The sequence below is a fragment of the Amblyraja radiata genome, chromosome 1 (genome assembly GCF_010909765.2).
Source record: "Amblyraja radiata isolate CabotCenter1 chromosome 1, sAmbRad1.1.pri, whole genome shotgun sequence".
In the NCBI taxonomy this organism is placed as follows: domain Eukaryota; kingdom Metazoa; phylum Chordata; class Chondrichthyes; order Rajiformes; family Rajidae; genus Amblyraja; species Amblyraja radiata.
The window spans coordinates 82,443,078-82,461,658 of record NC_045956.1 but is presented as its reverse complement, the minus strand read 5'-3'; the positions used below and the strand labels follow the sequence as shown (position 1 = coordinate 82,461,658).

Here is an 18,581-nt window from a genome sequence, read left to right as displayed (position 1 = left end):
TGTTGACGATGGTGGCTTTGTCCGCTCCCCGCTCAACTGCCACTGCCTCCTCCTCCTGTCGCTCTGTCCACTCAGCTTCTCTCCCCTCCCTCCCCGCACTCCCTTCCCATAATCTGCCTTTCTTTGTTTCAACTACATACAATGTTAATACCTTACTTGGCTATAGCAGACAATCAGCAATAATGGACATCGTACCCCCCCCCCACCCCACCATGGCCCGTTATAGGGAGGGTTTACTGTAGTATGGCATGATGAATATTCTAGCGGATTTTAAAGTTAGTATGAAGGAAGGACATAAGGAACAAAGAGGCAAAGCAATTCTCTGGGATAAATCCCTCCGTTGATCAGAAAGAATGTTTGAAGTGGTTGCCTTCTGGCAATTATAAATACTCATTTGATTCTATTGAGGTGAACAAAGCTGGAAGTTTGTATACAAAATAGATTCAAATAGTTCGAAGCTCTATAAAAGAACTCAGTCATTTTTAACCTTTTTGATATCAGAAGCTTGGAGAAGCTATAATGATGCAAGTTTATTGCTCATGAATAGAAGAAAACATGCTCTAACTTTAATGTCAACATTGACCGAAAAACAAATTACTTGTTTGGCTGACAGCTTGGCGGACCTCCTCCAAGCCCCTGCAAGCGGCTTTTCAACAACTACAAAAAGCGTGGAGGAAAGAAGGACTATTTTTGGGAACCCTGGTGTGCAAAAGAGGAAATAGACCCGAGTCTTGTCAAGATCTCTCCTTGAATAAACTATACCAAGAATAAGATGACAACCAAAGACTAACTATTAAAAATATTTTCTACTACAAATAATCAAAGTCAATGACATCTGGTTCATCGGATAATTCAGCATAAAATTCAGGAAACTGATGCATTTGTTCATCAATCATTCCGCAAAATGTTTTGAAATAACGTTTAGTTCAGTTTAGTTTTTTATTTAGAGATACAGCGTGGAAACAGGTCCTTCTGTTCACCGAATCGGGCGGCGACCAGCGATCACCCATATACCAGTTCTATCCTGCAAGCCAGGAACAATGTAGCCAATTAATGTCTTTGGAGTGTGGGAGGAAATCAAAGCACTCCGAGAAAACCCACGCAGTCACGGGGCGAACTTAGAAACTCCGTGCAGCCATCTCCCATAGCCAGGGTCGCACCCGGGGCTATTGCGCTGCAAGGAAGCGACTTGTACTGCCTATGGTCATTTCACTTATCCAATTTAAAAATGTGCTCCCAGTGACGGAGAATGGGAATTGGAAGTAGAGGGAAGACGTGAAAGGAAAGGTTATTGGCCAGAAACATGGTTGTGGCCTTTCTTTGCATGTTGAGGGAGGATGTGTAAGGATTAGGGCCTGTTGTCAGAAACTGCGCTAAGTGCAGGGGAGAAAGGTGGCGATCAGGGTTCTTACAGGGATGGTGCGATCAGATGTAGAAACAAGCTTTAAGATTTAGAAACAAGAAACTGCTGATGTTGGTTTATACAAAAGGACACAAATTGCTGGTGTAACTCAGCGGGTCCAGCATCTCTGGAGGACATTGATAGATGACGCTTCTGGCTGGGACCCTTCTTCTTCAATCTGAAGAATGGTCCAGACCAAAACTTACCTATGCTTGTCCTCCAAAGATGCCGCTGACCTGCTGAGTTATTCCAGCATTTTGTTTTCATCAGTTTAAAATGTTGCAGGTGGGAGACTGCATTGGAGAGGGAAGTTGAATGATCAAAGCTAACTATAAGAATTAATTTACAGGAATCCCGAGGAGTCCCAAGTTAGTGTTGTGTTATTGTAGCCATCGTGGAAAACTGAGTCATGTCGGGAGTACTACACACATTTCTGAAGTGCCAAAAATGATCTAGATATGGTAATTATCGGGAAAAACTAATAAAGAGAGACAGTGCTATGCGACTATATATTTCAGAGCATTGATATATTTACCAAAATGCTATGTTTTTACTTCCTAGAATACCTACTAGTCTCATGGAAATATTTAGCTAGAATGAGGAAAGGGTGGGTGGGGGGTGGTTGAAATAGGAAAGGGAACAGGATGGAAATATACCAATTTGATGACCATTTATTTTCGCATTGAGTAAAATTACTCAAGGGATTAAAATGTTACAATTGAAACCTACCGCTGCCAACACCTTCATGGTCAAACTTCACACGCTGATCACTACTAAACTCCATTTCATCTATTGGAGCACTCCCTGTGAGGATACTGGTTTCTGGGATGGGAACAAATACTTCTATCTTTGTGGTGCTTGTCCCTATGGTTTGAAATATCTATAAGAGAAGGGAGAAGAAACACATGAACAAACAAAAATGCAAAGTTGTATTAATTTTGTAACACGGAATTTCTCATGACTGAAGAAACCAACTAAAGTGGTAATTTTTAAATATACAGGGCGGCACGGTGGCACAGCGGTAGAGTTGCTGCCTTACAGCGAGTGCAGCGCCGGAGTCCCAAGTTCGATCCCGACTATGGGTGCTGTCTGTAGGGAGTTTGTATGTTCTCTCCGTGACCTGTGTGGGTTTTCTCCGAGGTCTTTGGTTTCCTCTCACACTCCAAAGATGTACAGGTATGCAGGTTAATTGGCTTGGTAAATGTAAAAATTGTCCCTTGTGTGTGTAGGACAGTGTTAATATGCGGTGATCGCTGGTCGGCGTGGGCCGAAGGACCTGTTTCTGCGCTGTATCTCTAAACTAACAAATCTATCATCTTACATGTTATTCTTCTCATTGGGAATAGTGTGGTTACATGAACTTAACTTCAGTGCAGAGTGCAGAAATGTGATAGATTGAGCCAACTCATGCTGCTTGCCTGCTGGTGACTGAATGAAGGACCATTAGCTAGCAGCTAGCAGCATTTACATGGCACCTAGGTCTTAGGAGGCAGAAAATGAGAGCTCGCCCACAAACTTCCCCGATAATGTCTGAGAGCTCACAATGTCACACGACCTTTTTCTATTTTTTAAATATCTCAGATGTTGTGGAATAAATAGATATAATTGAAAAACTCTTAAAAATTAAAGCTATAAAGTCATACGACATGGAAACAAGCCCTCCAGCCCAATTAGTCCATGTTGATCAGGGTGTTATTTCCATTTACCATGTATGGCTCGGATCCTTCAAAACATTTCCAATTGTCTTAAAGGAACTAAATAAATTACAAAATTTAAAACTAAATAAAATAAATTTAAAAACATTTAATTTACATTTCACTTAAGATTATTTGAAATAAAACCCAAACTACTTCATCAGAATACAAGTGTTGGGATATCATGCAACAGTTTTAAAATACATTGGAGAGACCACATTTAAACTTAGAGCAGCACCCTGCTGTAAGTAGTTATAGACTTTATAGAGGTATACACAATCATGAGCGACATAGACAAGGTTAATGTCAGTCTTTTTTCCCCAAGGTAGAGGAGTTCAGAACTAGAAAGCATAAGTTTAAGATGAGAGGATAAAAAAAACTAAAATAAATCAGAGTGGCAATTTTTTCACGAGATGGAGGTGTGCATATGGAAGGAGCTGCCAGAGGGAGCTGTAAAGGCAGGTATCACAGCGACATTTAAAAGGCATTTAGACAGGTACATGCATAGAAGAGGTGTGGAGGAATATGGGTCAAATACAGGCAAATGGGAGCGGCCCAGTTATAAAACCAGGTAGACACAAAATGCTGGAGTAACTCAGTGGGACAGGCAGCATCTCTGGAAAGTAAGAATTCCTTCTCTCCAGACATGCTGCCTGTCCTGCTGAGTTACTCCAGCATTTTGTGTCTACCTTCGATTTAAACCAGGATCTGCAGTTCTTTCCTACACCAGTTATAAAACCTGTTGGTATGGATGAGTTGGGCCGAAAGGCCTGTTTCAGTCCTGTATGACGATTTATGTAGAAACAAAGAACGGACAAAGTGCTGGAGTAACTCAGCAGGTCAGGTAGCATCTCTGGAGAACATGGATTGGGTCGAGATCCTCCAGTGAATGTTAGTGACACCTTGCAAATGAATGGGGCCTTGCCAGATGTGCCAGCAGAGGTTGGTATAAAGCTAGAGGGCTACCTATAAAGTGCATCAAACCCCTCCGCTCGGTAGGTTTGGAATGTCCCTATTCTCAGTCTGAATCCAAGGATATGGCAGGAGGTCAGAAGTGCACCAGGCCCTGTCAACATCTCATTGTGTCCTGGGCCATGGCTTATACTTTCTAGTACTTAAATCTGTTTTGAAGTAAAAACACTTATATTTTTTGCATAGATATAAGGTTTAGAGTTATTATTGCCACGTACCAAGGTACAGTCAAAAGATTTGTTTTACATGCAATCCAATCAGATCAGATAATATTTTACAAAAATACAGTCAAATCAAATTGAATCTTGAATCGATGCAATCTGACAGTATGCCTTTTATGGCGCATCTTGTGAGAGTCATTGAGGACATGTCAAATTGCCTCAATCTCCTAAGAAACTAGAGGTGTTGATGTGCCTTCTTGGCTGTTGGTTCAATGTGGTGGGACCACCCCAGATCATTAATAATATTATCGCCAAGGAACTTGAAGCTCTCAATCGTTTCCAGTCTGTCACCATTGATGCTGATTGGGGCATGTTCTCCACCACAATTAGGTGAATTGTTTTGAAATGTCTCTAATCGATCAAATAGCCATTGGGGTAGACTAGACGGGGCACCAGGATCCATTGCCACAGGCCAGGTCACCAGTGGTGGATCTCTCCACCTCATGAAGAGGTTGTTGTTGATGTCTACAGCTTATATGTCCAGTGGTGCTATAAATGGCACAGCCATTTGAGTAGGTCGGGACCAGGGTGGGGTGACAGGCATATTGTCCAATTATTTAGTTGTACGGAGCCTTTCTCAGACACTGAAGAATATTGCATTTAGTACTGTATCCTGAATCGCTGCAACGACTTAAAGCACATTGAGGATGTTGGGGTTACAGAATAATTATGCAAATAGTTCATAGGAGATTTGTGTCTATTATTACATTTGGGAGGTGAGAACTTAAATATTTGAGCTGCATAAAATACTAAAAGGACTTGTCAGAGTACATATGGCGAACCTATTTCATCGGTCTTATGATGTTCCTGGCTGGAACCAATTACAACAAGAATGGGAAACTACAATGCAAACCACACGGCTGCAAAAGAGGGAAATTAAAGACATCCACTCAATGTTCAGGTAAAAATCACCACTAAAGAACATTAGTTCGCTCAAAGGAAGTGTTCCAATAAAAATACCTGAATTTTTATACTTTCTGGCCAGTTGACTATCTGCATGTTGAAGATTTGCCCAAAATGAATCCTAAAATCAACACCCAATGTTCGGCTACTTGTCCTGGAAACTTCCTTGTTATTAAAGAGAACTTTAGCAAATAGAGTGCATCGCTGTACATCCTGTCTTCGCAGTTGCTCTCCTCTGGGGAAGAAAATAAATACATTCTAATTTGGGCAGAAGTACAGGGGATCACAAATTTTTCAATACAGACACTCCCTGACTTACACAATAGGCGAATAACGTAAACTCGCACTTACTTGAACAATTCTGTGTTCAGTCAAGTGCAATCAAGGCAGTTTGTAACTTCCACAACACTATGACCAGTCATGTTTACATCAGAAACAAGCCAGCAATGGCGGTGGTGCTTACCAAAAAAGGCCATGCACCGCAGGAAGTGCCCTAACAGCGAGAGTTGATGATTCGGACTTGCGAAATTCTGATTTCCATAAGGGTTCATGGAATGTAACCCTTATGTTAGTCAGGGAGTGACTATATCAGTATATTTAAAACAGAGGAACAATGTGCTGGCTTCAAGAAAACTCAACATTCTACAGCAGGTGAAAAGCAAGTTCAACAGAAGCGTTCAAAAATTAAAATCTCCTTTACAAATAAGGCAGAAATAAATAAATATAGAACTACAGGAAAACCAGATGCACTATAAATTGAAATTGATGCCAAAAATTGTAGTAACATTGGAGAATATCACAATGCCAATTAATGTATTGAATGGCGATGCTGGCTCGAAGGGCCATAAGGCTACTCCTGCAACTATTTTCTATGTTTCTAAGAAGCTGAGAGTGACTTTTACTACTACTTCACAGATCTCAGTGATGATAAACAAAAGTAAGTAAGTTTTATTTATATAGCACGTTTTAAGTCAACTCGCATTGACACCTAAGTGCTTTACATAAATTAAATAATAAGTTTCCATACAAACCATAGAAAAAGGTTAAAAAAAAAAAAAAAATGGACACAACACATTATAGAGTTCAACACAAACGTCCCCCCACAGCAGAATCAAAAATTTCCACTGTGGGGAAAGGCACCAGAAAGTTAAGTCCTCTTCCTCTGTGAAACACCCGAGGTCGGGGCCCATTTGTGGCCATGCAGCCAGTCCGATGATTTTCAGGGCCCTCTTGCCTTGAAGATGGAACATTCGGGTGAAACATTCCTCAGCGGCTTGGAAAGTCTGGAACGGCTGCCTCCTCCCCGGAGACCGGGGCACTCGTAGTCCTCAGGCTGCCAGTTGGAGCTCCGACCCCGGCGAACTCGATCTCAGGCTCCGCGGCGCTCCAAATCCAGCGCCGCCCGTGGCCGGACGCCCGCAGCCACAGCTCCGCGATGTTGGGAGTCGGCGACCACAAGGCTCCGGAGCTTACTGCACGGCGACCCGGTAAGGCATCACCCGCTCCATGATAGTGTCCCATCGCTGCACCGCCGCCGAAGCTGTAGTGCCGGCCGGTCCCGACAGGAAACGCCGTTCCATTCTCGATGGTAGGCCGCGAGGACGGGGCGAAGAAGCAGCTCGGAGGGATGCTGCCTCTCCGACCAGGTAGGGGACTAAGAAAGTGGGAAGGCCCCACCCCCACCCACCACATAAAAGACCTCCAACTGACATTTTTTGACAGGACTTAAAATTTAAAAAAAGGTGAAGAGACAGTTTTGCATTTCTGCAAGAAAAGGGTTTTGCATTTCTGATGAGGGATCTCCTACCTGAAACATTGACCGTGTTTCTATTTCTGCAGATGCCGCCTGATCTGCTGAGTATTTACATTTGCTGTTGGATTATTTTCATTCAAAAAGCAGTACAGATTCTGTCCCTTGAATAGGAAGCTTTTAGAGGGGAAATTTACAAAACCCTATTGTTTTGTGAGTAAACATGAATGGTCGTTTTTCTTCAATTGTCATCGAGTTTGAATTTTGCCAGCAATAGATCAAAATTTATGACTAGAAACTATCTCCCAGGATATCAATTTTGTCATCACGAGAAAAAAATTCTGCCAACGCTCAATATGGATTGAGGTTCCTGTGAACTGCATATTGACCCCTCTATCAGTGATGCCAAGCTGCAGCTGAGCAGAGGGGCTACAGTAGGATCATTCATGGCCAGAAAGCAGATTCCCCCTGAGTGAGAGAGAGTGGCTTGCAGGTGGGAAGCATGAGAGGGGATGCGGGTGTGTGAAGAGGAGAGGGAGAGCTAGGGAGCACGAGTGAAGGAGCGCGAGATCAAGGGTGCGCAAGTGCATAAAACGCAGAGAGAGCATGAGAGAAGCCTTAATTTAGTTCAACAAAGAAACTGACAAGTTACTAAAGAACCTTCTTGATGATGCTTTCTCAAAGCCAAGAATTCCAATTTTGCTTTCTGAATTCCAATTTTGCATTCTTAACAATTCTTGGCAATTCCCAATTTATCATTCACATTCAGTAGAATAAAAATGGATGCATCCAGTTCCTTGGCAAATGTGTCAAAATGCCATACTCTGGGTTAGGTAATTATTTTTTTACTACACGCCATCATTTTCTGGGAGCCTTACAATGCTATGTACGACAGTGATCGCAACTACTACTGAAGTGTGGATGGCTGTTGGGTCGCTAGGAGCTCATCCACCCTTTGGCAGGTCTTGTTTTTGGTCCTGCAGGGGATCCACAGCCCCCTCCGCAGCTGGCAAACCAGGTGGGGGAGACAGTTTAGTCGCCAACTATTTGACTATGGAGCAGGTAGCATGGGATTACATGGTACCAATGGCAGAGGGAACTCCCCCCGACTTGATTTCTGGGAGTCCTGCTAATCAATTTCTAGGACAGTGTGCTCAGACATTAATGTTTTTAAAATAGGTTTTATATATTTTTTAATATAAAGACCGTGATATTGCACCATATTCTGCACTGATCTGCTCCTAATTGTGGCAGACGTACCATTGAACGTTAGTATTGAGACTTACCTTGGGCACTGGTTGGTGGGGGTTACTGTAGCTGTCATGTTCAGTTCAGGATACAGCAAGGGTTCTCCGGGCTTCCGATAGATTCTGGCAGCTGTCTCCCGGACTTGCTCCTCTACGACCGAAGGATCAACTGGCTCGGGAGGATCAGGCTTCGGAAGTTCTTCAGCCGTCAAACTCTCATCCGTGTCGTCATCCTGCTGCTCGCCCGCAGCTCTTTTCTGTTTCTTCTTTGCTTTCTGTCAGGGAGCAGAGCCAAGCCAATATCTCAGTTATCATCTATTGAATCCAACACCAACTAAGTTTCTTTCGTCGCATGTTGAGAAATCAAGACAAAATAAATTTCACCATTTTTTAACTGTCCTTTTTCTAAATATATATATTAACATTTCTGCTTAATCCTAAAATGCCTAAAGCCACCAAACCAGAGGCAATTATAGAAGTCAGAGACCATCTCCATAACCTGATTTTCAATTCGCAAACTGGGAATTCTAGCTCCCCCCCCCCCCACCTACTCCCCCAACAGTTCCTGGTATTGGTGACACTTGTTGGACAGGGTGAAAGGGGAACAAAATGAAAGAAAAAAAAATATGCTGGAAATATTTCATGGATCAGGTAACATCTGTGGAGAGAGATTCATGGTTAATATTTACAACACCTTCTGTTTTTATTTCAGTTCCTCACTGCCTCATGCACCAAATTCATCATTACAATTTGACACAGGCACTAAGGAAAGTGCTCATTGGATGAAACCTGACCTCGGCTCATTGTTTGCAGATTCAGCATGGAAAAAAGGCCCTGCAGCCCACCAAGTCCAGGCCAGCCATCGCTCACCCATTCACATTCCTTCCATGTGATCCCACTTTCACATCCACACCCTACAAATTAAGGCAATTTTACACAGACCAAATAATCTACAAACTCACATGTCTTTGGGATGTGGAACACCCAGAGGAAACCCATGTGGTCACAGGAAGAATGCGCAAACTCTACATAGACAGACCCCAAAGTCAGGATCAAACCCAGGTCTCTAGAACTGTGAGGTAGCAGCACAACCAGCTGTACACCAAAACTCCAATAGATTCTATCTGATTTGTGGGTACTTCTGGGATTCTGTTTTTTATTTCAGATTTCCTGCATCTGCAGTATTTTATTTGAATAAGAAATGAATGGGCCCATTTACATAACAATTCATTCCACCTTCCTCTTTGCATTGGAATTAAACATTCATCCATATAAAACATGCATCACCAAAGAAGAAATTGTAAAATAAATCGGACACCTAGTTTGGGGCATTACAGGTGCGGAATGAAATGTGTGTTTTGATCAAACATTATTTATTAGTGTCAATAGATTTGACTTTAATTATGATTGATTGAAGCACATGTTGAATTGCATTGAAAATAAACACGACCTGTCAGCAAAACAAAGCAAATACTCACTCTTGCCTTTCTCCAGGATTTCCATTCCTCATACTTTATTTTATATTCCTCCAGCTTACTATCGTAGACTTCTTGATAGTCTTCCAGTAGTTCTGCAATCTCAGCCTGGATTTCATGTTCATAACTTAATTCGTCGGCTTTTCTGTTGGCCTCCTGCCTTTAACATGAATAACAGGTCACACATGTTTATTCCCGTTAAATACATCAGGTTTGAAATAGGTCAAAAATGGCAGAGCACTACTAGAAATCCAAACAGGTCTGATCTTGGGCCTCATTTTCAGACACTGGTGAACAGCAGGTTGGCAGCAACCAACAACAATTCAGGTAGATAAAAATGCTGGAGAAACTCAGCGGGTGAGGCAGCATCTATCCAGCATTTTTGTCCGCTCCATCGATGCTGCCTCACCCACTGAATTTCTCCAGCATTTTCGTCTCACTTCGATTTTCCAGCATCTGCTGTTCCTTCTTAAAAACCACTCATTGGTCAAAATTAACCAGAAACCCAACTGAACCAGCCACAAAAATACTGTTGACTGCAAGAGCAGGTCAGAAGCCAGGTATTTTGCAGTGAGTGACTCCTGATATCACAAGGCCTTCCTGCCATCATTAATGCGCAAGTCAGGAGCATGATAGAATACCCTTTACATGCCCGTATGACTGCAGTATCAACAACTCTCAAGAAGCTGAACAACACCCATGACAAAGTAGACCACTTGACTGGAATGCCAACAGCCACTTTAAATATTCATTCCTTCAACTACTACTCCACCATGTACCACCTATAAATTGCACTGCAGTTTCCTGCCTGGACTATTCCAACAGCACCTCATAAACCCATGATTTATCTACTCGGTGGGCGGCGCAACTCTCGTCGGCAGCGGCCTCTGCAGTCCGTCTGTCTGTTTATTATTTTTGTCTTGTTTCTATGTAGTTTTTATTATTTTTTTTGTTGGGGTGTGTGTGTGTGTGTGTGTGTGTGTGTGTGTGTGTGTGTGGGGGGGGGGGGGGGGGGGGGGGTGGGGGGGACTTTAAAATATTTCCCCTGCACGGGAGACCCGACCTTTTCTTTGTCGGGTCTCCGTTGTCGTTGGGGCTGCAACGTGGAGCGGCCTCCAACAGGAACGACCTGGGGCTCGAGTCGTGGAGCTGCGGTCCTACTCACCTTCGAGGAGCTGGCCGAGTCCGAGCGGGTGGAGCGGTGGTGGCGCGCTGCTGTGACCCGACCCCCGGGGCTTCGGAGGCTGCAACTGCGGGTCCGGCGGACGGCAACACCGGGAGCCCGCGGGTCCCTGGATGGGAGACCGCTTTTCGGGGCTTCCGCGGGGGCGACTTCTCCCGCCCGAGTTGCGGGAGAGGGTCTGAGCACCTGGAGCGGGGCCTACATCACCGCCCCGCGCGGCTTGGAATGGCCGCAGGAATTTGCGAGCGCACGCCGGGGCTCTAACACCAAGACCCGGTGTGCGGCCTTGCATCACCCGGCGTGGCTTTAATGGCCGCGGGACAATCGCCATCGCCAGCCGGGGGGCTTTGACTTTGACTCTGACATCGGGGGGGAGTGCAGGGGAGAGATAAGTTTTTTTGCCTTCCATCACAGCGATGTGATGGATGTATGTGTAAACTGTGTTGTGTCTTGGGTCTTTTTCGTTTTGTAATGTATGGCTGCAGAAACGACATTTCGTTTGGACCTCACGGGGTCCAAATGACAAATAAATTGTATTGTATTGTATTGTATTGTATTGTATTGTATTGTATTGTATTGTATTATATACCAAGAAGGACAAGGGGGAAATCTGTTAGGGCCGAGATGAGAAAAACATTTTTCACACAGAGTGGTGAATCTCTGGAATTCTCTGCTACAGAAGGTAGTTGAGGCCAGTTCATTGGCTATATTTAAGAGGGAGTTAGATGTGGTCCTTGTGGCTAAAGGTATCAGGGGGTATGGAGAGAAGGCAGGTACAGGATACTGGGTTGGATGATCAGCCATGATCATGGCGGTGCATGCTTGAAGGGCCAAATGGCCTACTCCTGCACCTATTTTCTATGTTTCTAAGGGTAGGAGGTACATGGGAATACCATCACCTGCAAATTCCCCTCCAAATCATGCACAAGCTGATTTGGAAATAAATTGCTGGAACTTCTTCACCACTGGGTCTAAATCCTTGCACACCAGAATTATGTGATTACCTTGGCAAGGATGACTGTAGCAGTCCAAGAAGGCGGGTGACCACCTACTTCTCACGGTGGCATAATTAGGGGTAGATGATAAGTGCTGACCTTGAAAGAGACGTTGAGATCCTGGATATTAATTTATACAAACAAATAAATTATATTTTTTATTAAATGAAAGATGGAAAAAAGTGGATAAATGGTGTTTCCCTGCTTCAATGTTTATATAGGCCCTAGCTTAATCAGTTGTGAGTTACGTATTATTCCAACCTCTGCAAATGAGGTATCTGCAGCTTTCTACAGTTCTACAAAATTTGTTTCGGAAACTTTAGAGCCAGATTCCAGAGCGAACGCTGCTTTCAAGTAGCATTTAACCATATCCCCCCATTCGATACTTATGGCTTTTGCCAAGATCACTCAATCCAGGCATTATCCCAGGCTTGATTCAAACGTGATCAAGTGTTTAATTGTAGAATCAGGATGCAAGTTATTGTCATTGACATCAAAGCACCATTTAACAAAGTTTGGCATTGAGGAGTTCTGACAAAACTGAAGTCACTGGGAATCAAGGGGAAAATTCCTCAAGGGCTACAGTCATATTTAAAACAAAATGGCTGTGGTTGTTAGCATTTGTTTGAGGCCCAAGATATTATTGTAGGCATCCTTCCGGATTTTCTTAGACTCAACCATCTCCTGGTGCAATCAGCAACAATGAACTTTTTGATATCATGGAGACAGAACTAGGATCGGTTGATGATGCACAATGTTCCATTCCACTCCCAATGCTTCAGTGAACATTTCATATGACCTTGAAATGTTATGGTCAAGGCACAAACTGATGTTTTATACCTATTATTACATCCTCATATAATTGACACCATGTAAATTCCAAACACATAATTTTCAATAATACTTGTGTTTAATTTTCAATGGCTTCACCATCAACAAATCACCTCTTACCCATCCGCATTGGGTATCCTCACCCCTTGTATCTGAAACTTAACTGTACCTGCTTATGCACTAATGGTGCTACAAGAGCAATGTGCAAATCGTTTTGCAAATGCTCTACCATCTATAAGGTAACAGATTAGAGTTTGTGAAATGCTCTCCATTGGCTCTGATAAATGCCTTTCCAATATCCCAATATGCTGACACCATCCAAACAAAAATTACTGCCTTGATTTGTACTACCCAACAGCACCATAAAACATTCATTTGTCTATCTACAGCCCACAAAGAAAACGTCATTCGATCCTGACCTAGGGTGCTATCTGTATGAAGTCTGCACATTCTCTGTGATTGTGTAGGTTTTTTCCACATCCCAAAAATGTGCGGTTTGTAGTTAATTGGGATGTAAATCTCCTCTAACGTGTATGGAGTGGATGTGAAAGTGGGATAACATAGAAATTGTGTGAAAGGGTCATTGTTGGTGGGTGTGGATTTGGTGGGCTGAAAGGCCTGTTTCCACATTGTATGTTTCAATCAATCAAAAAAATGGGCAATGGAACATCATCTCTTGTTCGAGTGTACTTCGAGTGGTCTATTACCAAGTCAATTGTATATTTATATTTTGCATTGATACTGACTTTAAATCCTGGAACTTCTTGAACATTGGCACCACCGTGGTGGGGAGGGGGGGGGGGGGGGGGGGGGGGGGAGAGAAAGGGGGTGGTTTGAAATGGCCAGGGATAAGAGAATGGAAAGAAGAGGGGTGATGGGGGAGCGGGGAGGTCATGTCGCACGGAATAGGAGGAGAAGTAGGACATTCGGCCCATCAAGTATATTCTGCCATTCAATCATAGCTGATCTATCTCTCCCTCCAAACCCTTCCTAAAGTTATTGAAAAACATTCTGAAAGACAGGTTAATTTTTCAGTTGGAAAACAGAGTTAATCAGGGATAGTCAGCATAACTTTGTTGGCGGAAGATCCAATACAACTAACTTGATTGTGTTTTTCAAAGAACTCCAATCTCCTGCCTTCTCCCCATAACCTCTGATATCTGTACTAAACTAAGAGAGAGGATGGGGAAACAGGAAGCGGGGGGATAGGGCAGCGGGAGGAGAGAGGATGGGGAAGTGAGAAGAGAGGGGATGGGAAGAGAGAGAAAATGGGGATCGGGAAGTGGTATGAGAGGGGATGGGAAGCAGGAAGAGAGAGGTTGGGGAAGAAATCTGAAGAGGATATGGCGGAGCGGGAAGAGATAGGATGGGGGAGTTGGAAGTGAGAAGAGAGGGGATAGGGAGAGAGGATGAGGGATTGGGGATGGAGAGCAGGACGAGAGGAGGGGGAAGTGGGAAGAGAGGGGATGGAGGTGAGAGAGAAGGGATGGGGAGAGATAAGTGAGGGGAAGAGAGAGCGAGAGAGAATAGAGAAGAGGGATCAATTGACTGAACTCACATTACACTACCCCATTATATTATAAAAGATTCGAAACTTTAACAAATAATTTCACCTTCTAAGATGTAGTTTCACTGGTGTGTTAGTGAATTTCTGGAACTCTCTAAGTGACTTGATATCTTTCCATACTTTAATAATATTCTTCAGCAGGGTCCGATCTTTCTCTTGTTCCAGGTGACACATTCTTCGGGTTGCTCTGTGAAGGAATATTAGGATTTTAAAAAATACTTAGATCACATCAAGTTTAAACCTAATGGGAGCACTCCCTCTCGAGCTGGTTTACATCAAATTACGTCAAAAGTCACCAACCTGAACGACTACCGTCCGGTTGCCTTAACTCCAATACCCATGAAGTGCTTTGAAAGGCTGGTCCTCTCTCACATCAAATCCAGCATCCCTGCCTCACTGGACTCATCAATTTGCATACAGGGCAAATAGATCCACAGAGGATGCCATCTCTCTGGCTCTTCACACTGTCCTGACTCACCTCGAAAGACAGGGTACGTACGTGAGGATGCTCTTCATAGACTATAGCTCTGCCTTCAACACGGTCATCCCCACCAAGCTCACCACCAAACTCCACCAGCTAGGCCTCAGCTCACCGATATGCGACTGGATCCTGAATTTTCTGACGGAGCGACCGCAGGCAGTGAGACTGGGACCGCACCTGTCCTCCACTATCACCCTGAGCACCGGCACACCACAGGGCTGTGTACTGAGCCCCCTGCTCTACTCCATCTTCACACACGACTGTGTTCGTGCATTCGACACCAACATCGTCAAGTTTGTAGACGACACAATGGAGATCGGGCTGATCACCAACGGTGATGAGACAAACTACAGAGCGGAGGTGCAGAACCTGGCGGACTGGTGCTCACGTAACAACTTGTCCCTAAACACCTCCAAGACCAAGGAGTTGATTATCAACTTCAGGAGGCCACATAATGGGGAATACGCCCCAATCTCCATCTACGGGGACAGTGTGGGGAGAGTGTCCAGCTTTAGGTTTCTGGGTACACACATTTCAGAGCACCTCACATGGTCCACCAACACCGCTGTGCTGGTCAAGAAGGCACAGCAATGACTGTTCTTCCGGAGAACATTGAAAAAGACTGGTCTGCCCCAACAGCTGCTGACACCATTCTACCGCTGCACCACAGAGAGCATCCTAACATATGGCATCTCTGTGTGGTATCTCAGCTGCACGGAGGCGGAGAGCAGTGCTCTTCAGCGCGTCGTCCACAGAGCGCAGAAGATTATTGCAACACAGCTACCAGCCTTGGAGGGCATCTACTATACATATGAAAGTCCCGCTATCCCGGGAATTAACCTTGTTAACCTACGCTGCACTCCCTCAATTGCAAGAATGTCCTTCCTCAAATTAGGGGACAAAGACTGCACACAATACTCCAGGTTTGGTCTCACTAGGGCCCTATACAACTGCAGAAGGACCTCTTTGCTCCTATACTAAACTCCTCTTGTTATAATGGCCAACATGCCATTCGGTTTCTTCACTACTTGCTGTACCTGCATGCTTACTTTCATTGACTGATGAACAAGGACCCCCAGACCCCGTTGTACTTCCCCTTTTCCAAACATGACACCATTTAGATAGTAATCTGCCTTCCTATTTTTGCTACCAAAGTGCATAACCTCACATACATCACGTGCATCTGCCCACTCATTCAACCCATCCAAGTCACCCTGCATTCTCATAGCATCCTCCTCACAGTTCACACTGCCACCCAGCTTTGTGTCATCTGCAAATTTGCTAATGTTACTTTGAATCCCTTCATCTAACTCATTGATGTATATTGCAAATAGCTGCAGTCCCAGCACTGAGCCTTGCGGCACCTCACTAGTCACTGCCTGCCATTCTGAAAGGGACCCGTTAATCCCTACTCTTTGTTTCCTGTCTGCCAACCAATTTTCTATCCATGTCAGCACTCTACACCCAATACCATGTACCCTCATTTTGCCCACTAATCTCCTGTGTGGGACCTTATCAAATGTTTTTTGAAAGTCCAGTTACACTACATCCACTGGCCATCCCTTGTCCATTTTCCTAGTTACATCCTGAAAACATTCCAGAAGATTAATCAAGCATGATTGCCCCTTCGTAAATCCATGCTGACTCGGACCGATCCTGTTACTGCTATCTAAATGTGCCGCTATTTCATCTTTTATAATTGCCTCCAATTTCTACCCCACCACCGATGTCAGGCTAACTGGTCTATAATTCCCTGTTTTCTCTCTCCAGCCTTTCTTAAAAAGTGGGATAACATTAGCTACCCCCCCAATCCACAGGAGCTGATCCTGTTTGTGAATCAATTTATTCCGGCATTATGAAAGAAAAACATGAAACACATTAATTAAATAACTCAAGTAACTAGATTTGTTTGCTATTTTCACTTGGCAGCAACATTAAGTTTTCCACAGATTTGTTCACTCACACATCCTGTCTCAGACAATAGTTATTTTCTGTGATTCTGGTTAATATTACTGCTTCAAGTGACATTTGTGCTATAAACTGCATTCTCCATTCGGCTATTCAGCTAACACGCTGCCAGGTATGACAGTAAACTACAAGCTCCAGATGACCTAGGATGTAATCTTGCTTTACACTGAACCGTCTTCTTAACTGCTTTAACAGTTGGTGCAACATAATTAGTCACAGTGTTGCTGGGAGACAAAAGAAACAAAAAATTGTCTGCTGCTCTAGATCAATCCCCATTCCTAAGGTGAATGTATCCGTAGTGATAACATACAAATCATGGGTATGGCAAGTCCATTGTCTGATGAAAATTGTCTTTATATGTGTTCATTCATCAGAATGACCAGCATCTTCCAAAATCTGTGGGGCCACACCAGATTTGTGCTGCACAGTCAAAGAAAATAGAAGAGGATGGAAGGAGGCTACTCTGCCCATGCCACCCAAAAAAAAAATTATTTGGATAACTTCCACGTCTTCGTCCATAACCTTACAAGTTACAGATCCATCAGTGTGTATCCTCTAATGAGGAAATTATTTTGTTGCTGTAACCATCTCCTGCCAAATATATCTCCTGTGCAGAAGCTGAACACTGCTATGCTGATGGTGCCACCACCTGCCCGATATCAAACACGGTACCTGGACGTGGCGTTGAAGGACGAGAAGCAGAAGCAAAGAAGTGGAAGTCAAATAACCGAACGAAAAGGAAGCCGGAACGTCAAATAACCGAAAGCATACGAAGCCGAAATGCCAACTAGCCAAAAGGGTGGGATGCCTAAAAGCAAACTAAGCGAAAGGGCGGCACACCTAAAAGCGAACTCACCGAAAGGCTGCTCTGCCGAAACGCCAACTCATCGAAAGGCTGCGTCGCCTACTAGCCAACTCACCAAATTGTCGCTCTGCCGAAAAGTTACATAACGGACATGATGTTGCCGGGGGGGCGGGACTTCTCAGCGATTGGTCCAGACCCCCGTGTCCATCACATCACTGGCCGATGGAGATGGAAGGGTGCAGGTCATTTCCCCACACAACCCATAGGTGACTGGGCACTCTGAACCCGAGCACCAAGTTGTAAGCAGCCGAAGGAGTGCATCCCTCGGGACAGCCCTCACTCTCCCACAGCCACGGCCGCCCTCCGCCTCATTTCCCCCGTGCAGCCGCACTGTGATGGGCTGTGTGTCGGCAGCGCCGGGTGGAGCAGAGGTATGGGACAGGCTGGTCCCTCCGCCCACCCAGAGTCACTGACCGCGATGCACTGCTATCGACCCCAACCCCCACACCAGGGTGATTCAACACCCCGACCACCGGACCCTAAACCACACAGGGTGATTCGCCCCGACACCCACACCGATTCACCACCCACCCTGGCCGCGGGGACAGACGGCTCAGGGCATTGGCAGCCATAGTAAATGGCTTTTAAAACTTGGGGGGGGGGGGGGAGACACAAATTCCCTGGCGGGCCTATGACAAATGTGCATGACAATGAACAATTTCATCTCCTCCCACTGCTCCCCCGCGCCACCCATTCCTTCTCTCCAGAGATGCAGCTTGTTCCGCTGAGTTATTCCAGTTTTTTGTGTCCATCTTCGGTTAAAACAGATAACAGATTATGTAGTGTTTTGAGCGTGGGAGCTTGTATGCGTTACGCAGGCAACCAGAAGGTATTACTGTCTTTAAACAATAAATAAAATGTGCTTCTTGTGTTCCCTCCCCATGTTTTAAAAGCAACTTACTATGGCTGCCAATGCCCCGAGCCGCCTGTCCCCATGGCCGGGGTGAATCACTCGGTGTGGGTGTCGGGAAGTGGGTTGGGGTTTGGGGGTCGGGGGGGGGGGGTTGAATCACCCTGGTGTGGGGGT

General features: G+C 44.6%; 1 protein-coding gene across 1 annotated transcript in view; it reads right to left on the bottom strand.

Moving 5' to 3' along the window:
• cc2d2a (coiled-coil and C2 domain containing 2A) overlaps positions 1-18,581 on the bottom strand; it is a 127,374-nt gene that overhangs the window by 52,490 nt on the left and 56,303 nt on the right. Inside the window, exons 16-20 of the mRNA XM_033025732.1 lie at positions 14,287-14,427; positions 9,668-9,824; positions 8,229-8,464; positions 5,250-5,427; positions 2,132-2,282 (exon numbers count right to left, since the gene is read on the bottom strand). Of these exons, the coding sequence (XP_032881623.1) occupies positions 2,132-2,282; positions 5,250-5,427; positions 8,229-8,464; positions 9,668-9,824; positions 14,287-14,427 (863 nt within the window). The remainder of the gene's footprint in view (positions 1-2,131; positions 2,283-5,249; positions 5,428-8,228; positions 8,465-9,667; positions 9,825-14,286; positions 14,428-18,581) is intronic.